Below are 14,892 nucleotides of genomic sequence, written 5' to 3' on the forward strand. Positions count from 1 at the left end.
GTAAAGACTCTGACTCGAGGGTAAAGGCTCTGACTCGAGGGTAAAGACTCTGACTCGAGGGTAAAGGCTGTGACTCGAGGGTAAAGGCTGTGAGTCGAGGGTAAAGGCTGTGAGTCGAGGGTAAAGGCTCTGACTCGAGGCTAAAGGCTCTGACTCGAGGGTAAAGACTCTGACTCGAGGGTAAAGGCTCTGACTCGAGGGTAAAGACTCTGACTCGAGGGTAAAGGCTCCGACTCGAGGGCAAAGACTCTGACTCGAGGGTAAAGGCTCCGACTCGAGGGTAAAGACTCTGACTCGAGGGTAAAGGCTCTGACTCGAGGGTAAAGGCTCCGACTCAAGGGTAAAGACTCTGACTCGAGGGGAAAGACTCTGACTCGAGGGTAAAGACTCTGACTCGAGGGTAAAGACTCTGACTCGAGGGTAAAGGCTCTGACTCGAGGGTAAAGGCTCTTACTCGAGCGTAAAGGCTCTGACTCGAGGGTAAAGGCTCTGACTCGAACGTAAAGGCTGTGACTCGAGGGTAAAGGCTCTGAATCGAGCGTAAAGGCTGTGACTCGAGGGTAAAGGCTCTGACCCGAGGGTAAAGGCTCTGAATCGGTGGTTAAAGGCTCTGACTCGAGGGTAAAGGCTCTGACTCGAGGGTAAAGGCTCTGACCCGAGGGTAAAGGCTCTGAATCGATGGTAAAGGTTCTGACTCGAGGTTAAAGGCTCTGACACGAGGGTAAAGGCTCTGACCCGAGGGTAAAGACTCTGACTCGAGGGTAAAGTCTCTGACTCAAGGGTAAAGGCTCTGACTCGAGGGTAAAGACTCTGACTCGAGGGTAAAGTCTCTGACTCGAGGGTAAAGACTCTGACTCGAGGGTAAAGGCTCTGACTCAAGTGTAAAGGCTCTGACTCGAGGATAAAGACTCTGACTCGAGGGTAAAGACTCTGACCCGAGGGTAAAGGCTCTGACTCAAGGGTAAAGGCTCTGACTCAAGGGTAAAGACTCTGGCTCGAGGGTAAAGACTCTGACTCGAGGGTAAAGACTCTGACTCGAGGGTAAAGACTGTGACTCGAGGGTAAAGACTCTGACTCGAGGGAAAAGACTCTGACTCGAGGGTAAAGACTGTGACTCGAGGGTAAAGACTCTGACTCGAGGGTCAAGACTCTGACTCGAGGGTAAAGACTGTGACTCGAGGGTAAAGACTCTGACTCGAGGGTAAAGACTCTGACTCGAGGGTAAAGACTGTGACTCGAGGGTAAAGACACTGATTCGAAGGTAAAGGTTCTGACTCGAGGGTAAAGACTCTGGCTCGAGGGTAAAGACTGTGACTCAAGGGTAAAGACTCTGACTCGAGGGAAAACGCTCTGACTCGAGGGTAAAGACACTGATTCGAAGGTAAAGGTTCTGACTCGAGGGTAAAGACTCTGACTCGAGGGTAAAGGCTGTGACTCGAGGGTAAAGACTCTGACTCGAGGATAAAGGCTCTGACTCGAGGGTAAAGGCTCTGACTCGAGGGTAAAGACTCTGACTCGAGGGTAAAGGCTGTGACTCGAGGGTAAAGGCTGTGAGTCGAGGGTAAAGGCTGTGAGTCGAGGGTAAAGGCTCTGACTCGAGGCTAAAGGCTCTGACTCGAGGGTAAAGACTCTGACTCGAGGGTAAAGGCTCTGACTCGAGGGTAAAGACTCTGACTCGAGGGTAAAGACTCTGACTCGAGGGTAAAGGTTCTGACTCGAGGCTAAAGGCTGTGACTCGAGGTTAAAGGCTCTGACTCGAGGGTAAAGTTTCTGACTCGAGGATAAAGGCTCTGACTCGAGGGTAAAGACTCTGACTCGAGGGTAAAGACTCTGACTCGAGGGTAAAGACTCTGACTCAAGGGTGAAGGTTCTGACTCGAGGGTAAAGGCTGTGACTCGAGGGTAAAGGCTCCAACTCGAGGGTAAAGGCTCCGACTCGAGGGTAAAGACTCCGACTCGAGGGTAAAGGCTCCGACACGAGGGTAAAGACTCTGACTCGAGGGTAAAGGCTCTGACTCGATGGTAAAGGCTCTGACTCGAGGGTAAAGACATTGACCCGCGGGTAAAGGCTCCGACTCAAGGGTAAAGACTCTGACTCGAGGGGAAAGACTCTGACTCGAGGGTAAAGACACTGATTCGAAGGAAAAGGTACTGACTAAAGCGTAAAGACTCTGACTTGAGGGTAAAGACTCTGACTCGAGGGTAAAGACTCTGACTCGAGGGTAAAGGCTCTGACTCGAGGGTAAAGGCTCTGACTCGAGTGTAAAGGCTCTGACTCGAGGGTAAAGGCTCTGACTCGAGGGTAAAGGCTCTGACTCGAGGATAAAGGCTCTGACTCGAACGTAAAGGCTGTGACTCGAGGGTAAAGGCTCTGAATCGAGCGTAAAGGCTCTGACTCGAGGGTAAAGGCTCTGACCCGAGGGTAAAGGCTCTGACCCGAGGGTAAAGGTTCTGACTCGAGGCTAAAGGCTGTGACTCGAGCGTAAAGGCTCTGACTCGAGGGTAAAGGCTCTGACCCGAGGGTAAAGGCTCTGAATCGAGGTTAAAGGTTCTGACTCGAGGTTAAAGGCTCTGACACGAGGGTAAAGGCTCTGACTCGAGGGTAAAGGCTCTGACTCGAGGGTAAAGGCTCTGACTCGAGGGTAAAGACTCTGACTCGAGGGTAAAGGCTCTGACTCGAGGGTAAAGACTCTGACTCGAGGGTAAAGGCTCTGACTCAAGCGTAAAGGCTGTGACTCGAGAGAAAAGACTCTGACTCTAGGGTAAAGACTCTGACTCGAGGGTAAAGACTCTGACTCGAGGGTAAAGACACTGATTCAAAGGTAAAGGTTCTGACTCGAGGGTAAAGACTCTGACTCGAGGGTAAAGACTCTGACTCGAGGGTAAAGGCTCTGACTCGAGGGTAAAGGCTCTGACTCGAGCGTAAAGGCTCTGACTCGAGGGTAAAGGCTCTGTCTCGAGGGTAAAGGCTCTGACTTGAGGGTAAAGGCTCTGACTCGAACGTAAAGGCTCTGACTCGAGGGTAAAGGCTCTGAATCGAGCGTAAAGGCTCTGACCCGAGGGTAAAGGCTCTGACCCGAGGGTAAAGGTTCTGACTCGGTGGTTAAGATTCTGACCCGAGGTTAAAGGCTCTGACCCGAGGGTAAAGGCTCTGAATCGATGGTAAAGGTTCTGACTCGAGGTTAAAGGCTCTGACACGAGGGTAAAGGCTCTGACTCGAGGGTAAAGGCTCTGACTCGAGGGTAAAGACTCTGACTCGAGGGTAAAGACTCTGGACAAGTGCTCAACAAGAACTTCTCAGCCTTTCTAAACATTCCGCTCTGTCTTGGTGCATCCCTAGCAGAGGTGAAGGTGAAGGCAGCCTGCTGACTACTACGACCTGTTGCCTGTGATGACCTTGACGACATACTCTGGAAGGTCGAGATCTTGATGGCCTGCTTCTGGGGTCCTGCTAATTGGCAGTACCACCCTCCTTAATCTGTGTAGCTGGAGTGAAGAGGTCACAGGGAGAAGGGACACTCCCAGAGTCATCTGGGTGAATGGCCCCGGGTGTTCACCAGCTGATCCTCCTCCATACGGGGTGCCCAAGGACCCGTGGCTTCCTCCTTCGGATAGAGGGGAAGCAGGGTTTTTGTTTTGTCCATTTACGGGTTGTGGGTGTCGCTGGTTAGGCCAGAATTTATTGCCCATCCCTCGTTGCCCTTCGGAAGGTGGTGGTGAGTTGCCTTCTTGAACCGCCGCAGTCCTTGAGGTGTAGGCACACCCACTGTGCTGTTAGAGAGGGAGTTCCAGGATTGTGCCCGAGCAAGAGTGAAGTAACAGCGATATATTTCCTAGTCAGGGTGGTGAGTGACTTAAGAAGTGGTGGGGTTCCCAGGTACCTGCTGCTCTTGTCCTTCCCGTTGCTAATGGGTGAGCTCGAAAAGCCTCTCCCTCCTCTGGCGTTGGCACCGATGGATCCCAACAATTTCTTTTTTTGGATCCCAAGAAGTGCCTGCATCATGACGTGCATGTCCTGCAGCAGCGAAGGTCAAATATTTTGTACCAAGGTCTCCAAGGCGGCCACCACACAAGCTGTGTTGACCTCATTGTCTTGGAATTTTGGCACAATCACCTCAGACGTAAGACAGACAGTCTCCGCCATGCAGCCTTTCAATTAAGCCTTTCACGATCCAACAACTGAGGCACGACCGAGTCCAGAAGCGTGACATCTGACTGGGACTCAGTAGATTCCTGGCCTCTGGGACATCCCTGCCTCTGTCTGCTGTGGATCTGAAAGTGTGATTTGTTCACCAGATTGTGTCTCTTGAGGCTGCTCTAGAACTACATCCCACTGAGATGTGTCTCTGCTGGTGCAGGGTGTGGGCAAGTGCTGTGACAGTTCTATTTCAGGGTCCGTGAATCCCTCCCTTGCGCTGCTGTTGGGGCTGGAGTGGAGGACCTTGGCTGCTTCCCTCATGTGCCTTTGAAAGAAAGGACAGTTCATTAATGCTTGGCAGGGGCCTGAGAAGCAGGAGACTTCACTCACAGCATTGTTGTCTGGTGGATGTTGCAGTGTTGGATCCTCAGCTGGTTCATTGCCACCTGTTAGAAGTGATCAATGTCCTGCCCGGCCAGTTGGATGGCTCTGTCTTCAAAATCCGTGAGGACCTGGCATCCCTCCGCCCATCTGGTATCCCAGCTATTCCTGCATGAAAACAGAGTATAAGTAGGACATGTGCCAGGGCAGATGATAAGGGTGCCTGGCATGCGTGCATGGTGAGTGGGAGCAGCGAGGTGATGAAGACACAATCTGAAGGAGAGATGAAGACGTGTGTGGGCGAGAGAGTGGTGGTGTCCCTTGATCTGGCACTGAGTGAAATCTCTGTGGATGTGTGAAGGGTGTGTGAGTTGAGAGTGATGAGAAGAGTGACTTACCCTGGCAGCATGGAGATCTTTCATCCTCTTCCTGCACTGGATGGCTGTCCTCTTCTGACGGGTGTTTCCACTGACAACCATGCTTAGTCTATCACGTTGCTGCTCGGTTTCTGTCCTGAGGTGGATGATATCTCAGCTGCCTCAGCAGCTTTGAGGAGTCTCTCCAGGAATGCGTTGGGAGAATTCCGAGGCAGATTTCCTGGCAGCCATCACTTCCTGGCGACCTGTGGAATTTGGCTGCTGTACACTGGAGCGGCCTTTAAATGTGATGCCCCCATGTTTGAAGCATTGAGGCGACTGCAAAGCAGATGAATCAGAGGCTTCCCACCAGCAGTATGGCATGGAACCCTCAGATTAAAATATTTGGCACTATGTATCACACTGCATGGTGGGAAAAGCGGCCATTGCCACTTTTCCCACCTGCCATTGGCCTTTGCCAATTTCCAAGAAAATCTCACCTGTTGTATCTATTCTTAGACTCGAGAGTAGAAAGGGCATCCAGCAAGTTGGGAATTGTACTAAATCTGTAACTAACACTACCAAGGGATAGATCTCCAAACTTAATTGATTCACGTGCATGAAAAGCTCTTCCTTGTGGTGGCTATATTTAATGTTCCAAGAGTGCACATGACAGCGTTGGCTGACTCTTTTCTCTATCTGTACAATTATAAATTTTGCATTAAACCTCGCACCAAGCCTTTCAATGATGTAACAGACAGCAGAAAATGTCAAACTGCAGGGCATCCCCCACCCTCGGGGCAGAAATTAATCATTTGTTAAAATGAGAACTCATCCATTAAATCAACAACCAAATATGCCCCCGAACTAAACACAAATGAATCAAAGACCGCTTGATTAGTTAGCAAGTAGCGATGAGGGACAAGTAAGCAACAGAAAGCCAATTGTTCACTTAAACAAATACGACTGATCATGAAATGCAAATAATAGGGAATTAATCCAAAAATATTGGCCCATCTAAACTGAGAGGCACAAAGATCAATGGCAGCAAGTTCTCAGGACTCATCAACATAATCACCGTGGGTTCTCAGTTTGGGCCATGCATCCCCAGGTAGCTTGCCCAACAAATACAATGCTGGCCCGCTTACCTGACCATCAGTTAGTCCTGCGAGAGAGGATTGGAATATGGGCTATGACGAGAGAGATTGCAACCATTATGGAGTCAGGGGAGCACGCTGCTCCTAGATTTACAGGATGTGTTTGTTTTAAAAGAACAAAGTAAAATTTAAGGATTACTTGGAATTGGCAGGTGCAGAACTTGCTGAGGAATCCTGAGCGAGATAGGCCCATCACCTGCTCATTGCGAACAAATGTGGGGAGGTGGTGGCGTAGTGGTGTTGTCACTGGACTAGTAATCCAGGGACCTAGAGCCCTCTGGGATTCCAGGTTCAAATCCCACCACTGCAAATGGTGAAATTTGAATTCAATTTTAAAAATCTAGAATTAAGAGTATAATGATGACCATGAAACCATTGTCGATTGTTGTAAAAGCCCATCTGGTTCACTAATGTCCTTTAGGGAAGGAAATCTGCTATCCTTACCGGGTCTGGCCTACATGTGACTCCAGACTCACAGCAATGTGATTGACTCTTAACTGCCCCTTCAAGGGCAATTAGAGTTGGGCAATAAATGCTGGCACAACCTGTGATGCCCATGTCCCATAAAGACATTTTTTTTAAATGTCTTTAAATTTCACAGTGAGGTTTTGCGACAAGTATTAGGCCCCAAATTAATATAATAATATTATATTACCATGGGAGAATTCAGAATGTCCAATTCACCTAACAGCACATTTTTCGGGACTTGTGGGAGGAAACCGGAGCACCCGGGGAAAACCCACGCACACACGGGGAGGATGTGCAGACTCCGCACAGACAGTGACCCAAGCCGGAATCGAACCTGGGACCCTGGCGCTGTGAAGCAACAATGCTAACCACTGTGCTGCCGTGCTAATATAGGCTTGATATCTGTTTTAAATATTAGATTAACATAGATTAACATAGAATTTACAGTGCAGAAGGATGCCATTCGGCCCATCGAGACTGCACCGGCTCTTGGAAAGAGCACCCTACCCAAGGTCAACACCTCCACCCGATCCCCATAACCCAGTAACACCACCCAACACTAAGGGCAATTTTGGACACTATCATGGCCAATCCACCTAACCTGCACATCTTTGGACTGTGGGAGGAAACCGGAGCACCCGGAGGAAACCCATGCACACACGGGGAGGATGTGCAGACTCCGCACAGACAGTGGACCCAAGCTGGAATCGAACCTGGGACCCTGGAGCTGTGAAGCAATTGTGCTATCCACAATGCTACCGTGCTGCCCATCTGAGATGACTTCAAAAATTAGCCCCAGAAATTTAGCAGTGATATTAACACTTGTCAGACCTTCCCTCTGCTAAAATGGTACCCTTCGCACCCATTTTGCCCTTTACACAACTCTGTTGTTCTCACCCTGAATATTTCCCTGAATTTTAAAAAGCCAATAAAACAGAAATAACATTAAAACCGATTTTTAAAAGATCAATAATCCATGCACTCTACCGATATTTAAAAATTGGCCACCAGAGAAATGGAACCTTTCATAGCCACGAACTCTGAATGTGCAGACTTCTCTCGAGGCAGGCAGAATGTATGCTGTCGACTTGTATAATTCAGATCTAGCTGACTGTGTTGCATACTCTATGGTTTAACATCGAAAAATAGATATAAATGAGCCAACATTTTATGAAACACTGTAAGGTGTCTAAGGGCCAGTTATGCACAGTGCATTTGTGTTTGCAGTGTTGTCAATGCTTGTACACATTTGGAGCGAGGCCGATTTATTTGTTGGCTGCAGCTTCAGTTGTTGAGCTGGGCTTTGTTCGTTAGATTTTTCTGCAGAGGCTTTTGTTCCTCCCATCTGGCTACAGTCCATATCAATTGTGACATGTCCTTCCTTTCTTAACTTTGACTCCACCCAGGGCTAAACTTTCCTCTTCTCCTAGGCTTCCCTGATGCGTCCGGAATTATTCCCAGCTGACTCTGAGCCACCTGTACTGTACTGTAGTCCACTCAATTTTCTGAAGTCATTTCCAGCCTATTCCAATCCACCCTGAATTGTTCTGCACCCACCCTGGCTTGATTCCATCTTGTTTCAATCTGTCATGATTCATTCTCAGCTCCAAACCCCTGGTCCCCTCAGGGTCATTTCCTCCCTCAGTCCTTTTCACTTCGGCTTTTCTCATCAGCGGGTTGCAGTGTTTGACTCTCCCATATTTGCCAGCTGTAACTTGCGAAGGAAGATGTCTAAAGCAAACAAGCATGAAGGAAGAGGGAAATAACCTGAGGAGAAAAGGCAGAGGGGGAAGAAAAAAACAAAGGCGCAGATAGAAAAAAGAGGGCCGAGAGCAGAAAGACAAAAGAAAAAAAGGACAGATGAACAGAAGTGGAGGAAGATGGGCAGAACAAAAAGAGGCAAGTGGGAGAAAGAGGGATAAAGTCATAGTGCTTCAGCATCACCCAACTTATCTCGAGAGGCATAATACTGTGATAACTTTAGTCAGGTCAGCCCAAGATAGGTTGAGCGACTGAATTAGATAGGTCTTAACTGTTGGGATTGGACATGTTGCTCAAAAGGGTACATGAGGAGATTTTTTTTTTACACGGTAAGATTTTATGACCTAGAATGTACTGACTAAAAGGGTGATGTAAACAGACTCTGTCTGTCACGAGGCCATTAGATATATGCTTGAAAAAGAAACATAACCAGGGTTGTAACCTCCTCCAGTCCTACAAGGCACAAGGGCTTGTGAGAAATTGGCATCTCTTTCAGCGAATCAGGATAGGCAGAATGGGCCATATGGCTTCCTTCTGTGCTGTAAGATTCTACGCGGAAGGTAGGTGCAAAGAAATATAAAAATAAACAGCCGGATTCTCCATTCCTGAGACTTGACGCCAGGGCAGGATTCGTGGACTTCTACAACAGCAAAACTGGCGCCGCATCTGGACCGATGCAGCGACCGTTGAGGGGTTAGCACCAACGCCATGTGGAACACGACCGATTCCAATGAAAAACAGTGTCTGATTCACCGTGATTGACATAATAATCTTTATTGTCACAAATAGGCTCACATTGACACTGCAATGAAGTTACTGTGAAAAGCCCCTAGACGCCACATTCCGACTGAGGGAGAATTTTGAATGTCCAAATGACCCAACAACACATCTTTCGGGACTTGTGGGAGGAAACCGGAGCACCCGGAGTAAACCCACACAGACACCGGGAGAACGTGCAGACTCTGCAGACAGTGACCCAGCGGGGAATCGAACCCGATCCCTGGAGCTGTGAAGTGTTGGCCCAGAGTACGTGTTAATAGCAGAATAAAGGTCAACACTGTCTGAAAGCAAAACATGAGAACAAGACACAGACCAGCACTGGTGGCGGGGGGGATGCAAAATGGAGGGCTGAGTTCTCTAGTTTTAGAGTATTTTTTTTGTCTAAAAATCATAGAATAGAATTTACAGTGCAGAAGGAGGCCATTCGGCCCATCATGTCTGCACCAGCCCCTGAAAGAGCACCCTACTTAAGCCCATACATCCACCATAAACCCATATCCTAGTCCCCCACCTAACCTTTTTGGACACTAAGGGCAATTTAGCATGGCCAAGTCACCTAACCTGCACATCTTTGGACTGTGGGAAGCAACCGGAGCACCCGGAGGAAACCCACGCAGACACGGGGAGAACGTGCAGACTCCACACAGAAAGTGACCCAAGCCGGGAATCGAACCCAGGTCCCTGGTGCTGTGAAGCAACATTGCTAACCACTGTGCTACCATGCCACCCACAATATATGGCTGTGCATAGTGTGGGCAGCACAGTAGCATATTGGTTAGCACTATGGCATCACAGCGCCCAGGTTCGATTCCCGGCTTGGGTCACTGACTGTGCAGAGCCTGCACGTTCTCTGCGAGGCTTTCATGGGGTGCTCAAGTTTCCTCCCACAAGTCTCAAAAGACGTGCTGTTAGGTAATTCTGAATTCTCCCTCTGTGTATCCGAACAGGTGCCGGAGTGTGGCGACTAGGGGCTTTTCACAGTGACTTAACTGCAGTGTTAATGAAAGCCTACTTGTGACACTAATAATTATCAAATTAAGGTCTCTTCTGGTTGCTATTTTAAATGCTTTCCCACCTGGCATTCAAAAAGGAAAATGTGCATGAAAACCTGCTTCCCTCTCGTACCACACTTGCATTATATGATATTGTTAAGCTTCACTCTCATCTCCCTTACGATTACCAGGAAAGTATTGGGCAATGAGATCCAGTCTGTGTTTTGTTCACTCGTTTCTGCACCCTGACTGTAGATTTCTGACCACCGGTCTTGCTTTGGCAGCCTGCCAAAACTGGCAGTCATTATTATTGGCTGACTTTTACGTTCCAAGCACTTGGGCCGGCCGATGCTGAGGGATCATTTGACCGACATTAATAATGTGGCACAGAATTTTACGATCCCCCGCCAGCAGGTTTGCGGGTCGATAAAGCTTCCCAGTTGGCATTCCCGTCCACCCTTAGACGGCACCTTCCACAACCACTATCATCTGGAAGGACATGGGCAGCAGAGTCATGGGAACATCAGCCCCTGAAAGTTCCCCTCCAAGTCACTCACCATACTGACTGGGAACTATATTGCCGTCGCTGGGTCAAAATCCTGGAACTCCCTTCCTCATAGCACAGTGGGTTACCCACATGAACTGCAGCGGTTCAAGAAGGTAGCTCACCACCACCTTCTCAAGGGCAATGAGGATGGGCAACAAATGCTGGCCTAGCCAGCGAAGACCACATCCCGTAAAAAATGAATTAAAATAAAACCCAGATGTATTTTTACTTAGAGTGGAATAGGCTGAGGGTGGACCACACACCCTTTCCTCAGTTGAGACCTGTAAGTTAAGGGCTGCTTCCTGACCGACCTCAATTCTGAGGCTGATGAGGTGAGCTCAAGTGCACAAGATAATCTCAGAAGGTCATGTCGCTTGGGCCTGAGGAAGAAACGTGGTGACTCCACCCACCCAAGTCTCCTTTTCACATTGCTCCTCCCTCTTACCCTGAAGGTGCTCGCTGTCTGACCTTTCCAAGAAGGCCCCATGCCCCCAGGGGCCTCACCTTTCCCGGATGCATGGAAGCAGAAAATCAATCTTGTTGCTGACAGACATTGCCGCAGGTAATCAATATTATAATACTTCACATAAGACCACAAGATGTAAAAGCAGAAATGGGCCATTTGGTCCGTCAAATCTGCTCCACCATCCACTGAGATCGTGACTAATCTGAAATGATGATCCTAAACTCCACTTTCCCGCCTTATCCCCACAACCATTACTGGTCAGAGATGATATCACAGCTGTGATTAAGGAGGGCACGATGGAGGATTCAAGCACTGAGGCAATATGGGTAGAGCTAAGAAATAGGAAGGGTGCAGTAACATTGTTGGGACTTTACTACAGGCCTCCCAAAAGCGAGCGTGAAGTAGAAGTACAAATATGTAGGCAGATTATAGAAAAATATAGGAGCAATAGGGTGGTCGTGATGGGAGATTTTAACTTCCCCAACATTGAATGGGACTCATGTAGTGTTGGAGGCGTAGATGGATCAGAATTTCTAAGGAGCATCCAGGAGAGTTTTTTAGAGCAGTATGTGAATAGTCCAACTCGGGAAGGGGCCATACTGGACCTGGTATTGGGGAATGATCCTGGTCAGGTGGTTGAAGTTTCAGTCGGTGATTACTTTGGGAATAGCGATCACAATTCCGTAACTTTTAGAATACTCAGGACAAAGACGAGTGTGGTCCTAAAGGAAGAGTGCTAAATTGGGGAAAGGCCAAGTATAACAAAATTCGGCAGGAGCTAGGGAATGTGGATTGGGAGCAGCTGTTTAAGGGTAAATCCACATTTGAAATGTGGGACTCTTTTAAGGCAAGGTTGATTAGAGTGCAGGACAGACATGTCCCTGTGAAAATGAGGGACAGAAATGGCAAGATCAGGGAACCATGGATGACGGGTGGAATTGTGAGACTAGCTAAGCTGAAAAAGGAAGCATACATAAGATCTAGGCAACTTAAAACTGATGAAGCTTTGGAGGAATATCGGGAAAGTAGGACAAGTCTCAAACGCGCAATAAAGAGGGCTAAAAGGGGTCATGAAATATCTTTAGCTAACAGGGTTAAGGAAAATCCCAAAGCCTTTTATTCATATATAAGGAGCAAGAGGGTAACTAGAGAAAGGATTGGCCCACTCAAAGACAAAAGAGGGAATTTATGCGTGGAGTCAGAGGAAATGGGTGAGATTCTTAATGAGTACTTTGCATCGGTATTCACCAAGGAGAGGGACATGACTGATGTTGAGGCTAGGGATGGATGTTTAAATACTCTGGGTCAACCCGGCATAAGGAAGGGGGAAGTTTTGGGTGTTCTAAAAGGCATTAAGGTAGACAAGTCCCCAGGTCGGATAGGATCTATCAGAGGTTACTGAGGGAAGCGAGGGACGAAATAGCAGGGGCCTTAACAGATATCTTTGCAGCATCCTTGAGCACAGGTGAGGTCCCGGAGGACTGGAGAATTGCTAATGTTGTCCCTTTGTTTAAGAAGGGTAGCAGGGATAATCCAGGGAATTATAGAGCTGTGAGCTTGACGTCAGTGGTAGGCAAACTGTTGGAGAAGATACTGAGGGATAGGATCTATTCACATTTGGAAGAAAATAGACCTATCAGTGATAGGCAGCATGGTTTTGTGCAGGGAAGGTCCAAGTAACGTGGCCTTATGAGATTGCCCCCATATCCTGGAATTCCTCCTGTCCACCTCAAAAATATGTTGCATGATATAATGTTCATGTCATTCTGAATCCTCCAAAGCAGTGTGAGCTGTGGCATGGGATATCAGCAAATCTTTAGAATGGCCTTTGGACTGTATTCCAGGCAACGCACTTGAAAGTATCAAAGCTAGATTTTTAAAAAAGAAATGCTCTCTTCTGACCCAGAGTTGCACCTGCCAATTTGGAAACCTGCCTCATTAAAATGCTATTAAATTCTGATTGACGTCAGAACAGTTAGAGCACTTCCTCACAGGAAGTTAAATGAAGATACACATGCACATAAAGGGAGGAACAGGAAGTGGTGCTGCTACGGACATGACATTCCGAGCCTTCCCCCGGCCCAGCCACATAATTCCCCCTGGGAAGGTGAAAATGAGGGGAAAGAAATCCTGGTCAATTTAAGAGGATCTCTGGAGGATTCCCCTCTGACTCTGTGGAGCAAGCAAAAATGCTCCTGGACAGCATAATAACTCACTGTTTCCATCTACCCTGTCATTTATTTTTGGAGGAACGCGAGTTCTCATGAACTCCCTTCTGAAGTCTTGTAGGAAATTCATGCATGCTTTGGAAATGCCTATTCCACAGGATAATGATACTGTGCAGAGAAATACTTCCGAACATCAAACCTTACTTGGCCTATGGATTTTATATTCACACTTTCTAATGTATAAGCCCGTACCACCAGTAATAACTTACCTATTTTAAGAACATTTTTATCCTTCCTAATCATAAAAGCCTCACACATGTCTTCTCTGAGCCTGGATTTCTCTGATGAAAATAGATCCAAACACAAGTCTGTTCTGATGACCAAGATAGGCTAATTTATTAGTTGTCCACTTATGCATTTTCTTTGGAGCCAATTATCCTTCATCATGTGTAGGATCCAAAAACTAAATATAAATCTCAGTACAGACATTTTAAAACCTTGTACCAGAAATATGTGGTTTCATATAATCCGCCCGAAAGTTATTCACTTCCTATTTGATTTTTAACACACACAAGAAGCTAAGCAACTGCAACTCTGGAGAACCTCCAACAATATTCATAATTAGACTCAGATTGACTTTCAGATATGTTTATTTGAATTATGCATTGGACCCCAAACTACCTCTGCATTACTGAAGCTCAGCTAGGAAGATGAAAACTTGAATACTCTGTTGATGAAATGCTCAGGGAATTCAACAAGCCATCGAAGCATAGTTTGTACTGGGCTTCGTGCCAGTCTGGAGTTACATCCCACCAGTTGTGGATCTTCCAGAACTCCCTAAATTCTGAAAAAGTCATAGTGGATTGTAAAACTTGAAAAATGTAACACCTCTGTTCAAGACAATACCGGCACCTCCTCCACGATAATCCTCAATACCGGGGCCGGGCAAGGCTGCGTACTTAGCCCCTACTATACTCCTGATACAAACATGACTGTGTGGCAAAATCGGCTCCAACCCCAACTACAAATTTGCAAATGACACGATCATAGTGGGTCGAATCTCAAACAATGATGAGTCAGAGTACAGGAGGGAGATAGAGAACCTAGTGGCATCGTGCAACGACAACAATCTTTCCCTCAATGTCAGCAAAACTAAGGAGCTGGTCATCAACTTCATGGAGCAAAGTGACGTACACACCCCAGTCTGTATAAATGGTGTCAAGGTGGCGATGGCTGACAGCTTCAAATTCCTATGTGTACACATCACCAATAATCTGTCCTAGTCCACCCATGTCGATGCTACAACCAAGAAAGCACAAGAGCGTCTATACTTCCTCAGGAAACAAAGGAAATCCGGCATGTCCACATTGACTCCTACCAATTTTTACAGATGCACCATAGAAAGCATCCTATCTGGCTGCATCACAGCCTGGTATGGCAACTGCTCAGCCCAAGACCGTAACTACAGAGAGCGGTGAACACAGCCCAGTCCATCACGCGATCCCTCTTCCCATTATTGACTCTGTCTTCACCTCCTGCTGCTTTGGGAAAGCAGGCAGTATAATCAAAGACATCTCCCACCCAGGTTATTCTCTCTTCCAACCTCTTCCATTGGGGAGAAGATACAAAGTCTGAGGACACGCACTAACAGATTCAAACACAGCTTCTTCCCTGCTGTT

The 14,892-nt window shown here is 47.6% G+C and overlaps 1 protein-coding gene across 3 annotated transcripts in view; it reads left to right on the top strand.

The window, feature by feature from the left end:
- rassf9 (Ras association domain family member 9) overlaps positions 1-14,892 on the top strand; it is a 150,945-nt gene that overhangs the window by 23,003 nt on the left and 113,050 nt on the right. The window contains exon 3 of one of the 3 annotated variants that reach the window (XM_072485127.1): positions 11,032-11,141. The exons of the other annotated variants lie outside the window; for them this stretch is intronic. Within the exon in view, the coding sequence (XP_072341228.1) occupies positions 11,093-11,141 (49 nt within the window). The 5' untranslated portion in view covers positions 11,032-11,092. The remainder of the gene's footprint in view (positions 1-11,031; positions 11,142-14,892) is intronic. 3 annotated transcript variants of the gene reach the window in all.

This window comes from Scyliorhinus torazame, chromosome 19 (genome assembly GCF_047496885.1).
Source record: "Scyliorhinus torazame isolate Kashiwa2021f chromosome 19, sScyTor2.1, whole genome shotgun sequence".
Classification (NCBI taxonomy): Eukaryota; Metazoa; Chordata; class Chondrichthyes; order Carcharhiniformes; family Scyliorhinidae; genus Scyliorhinus; species Scyliorhinus torazame.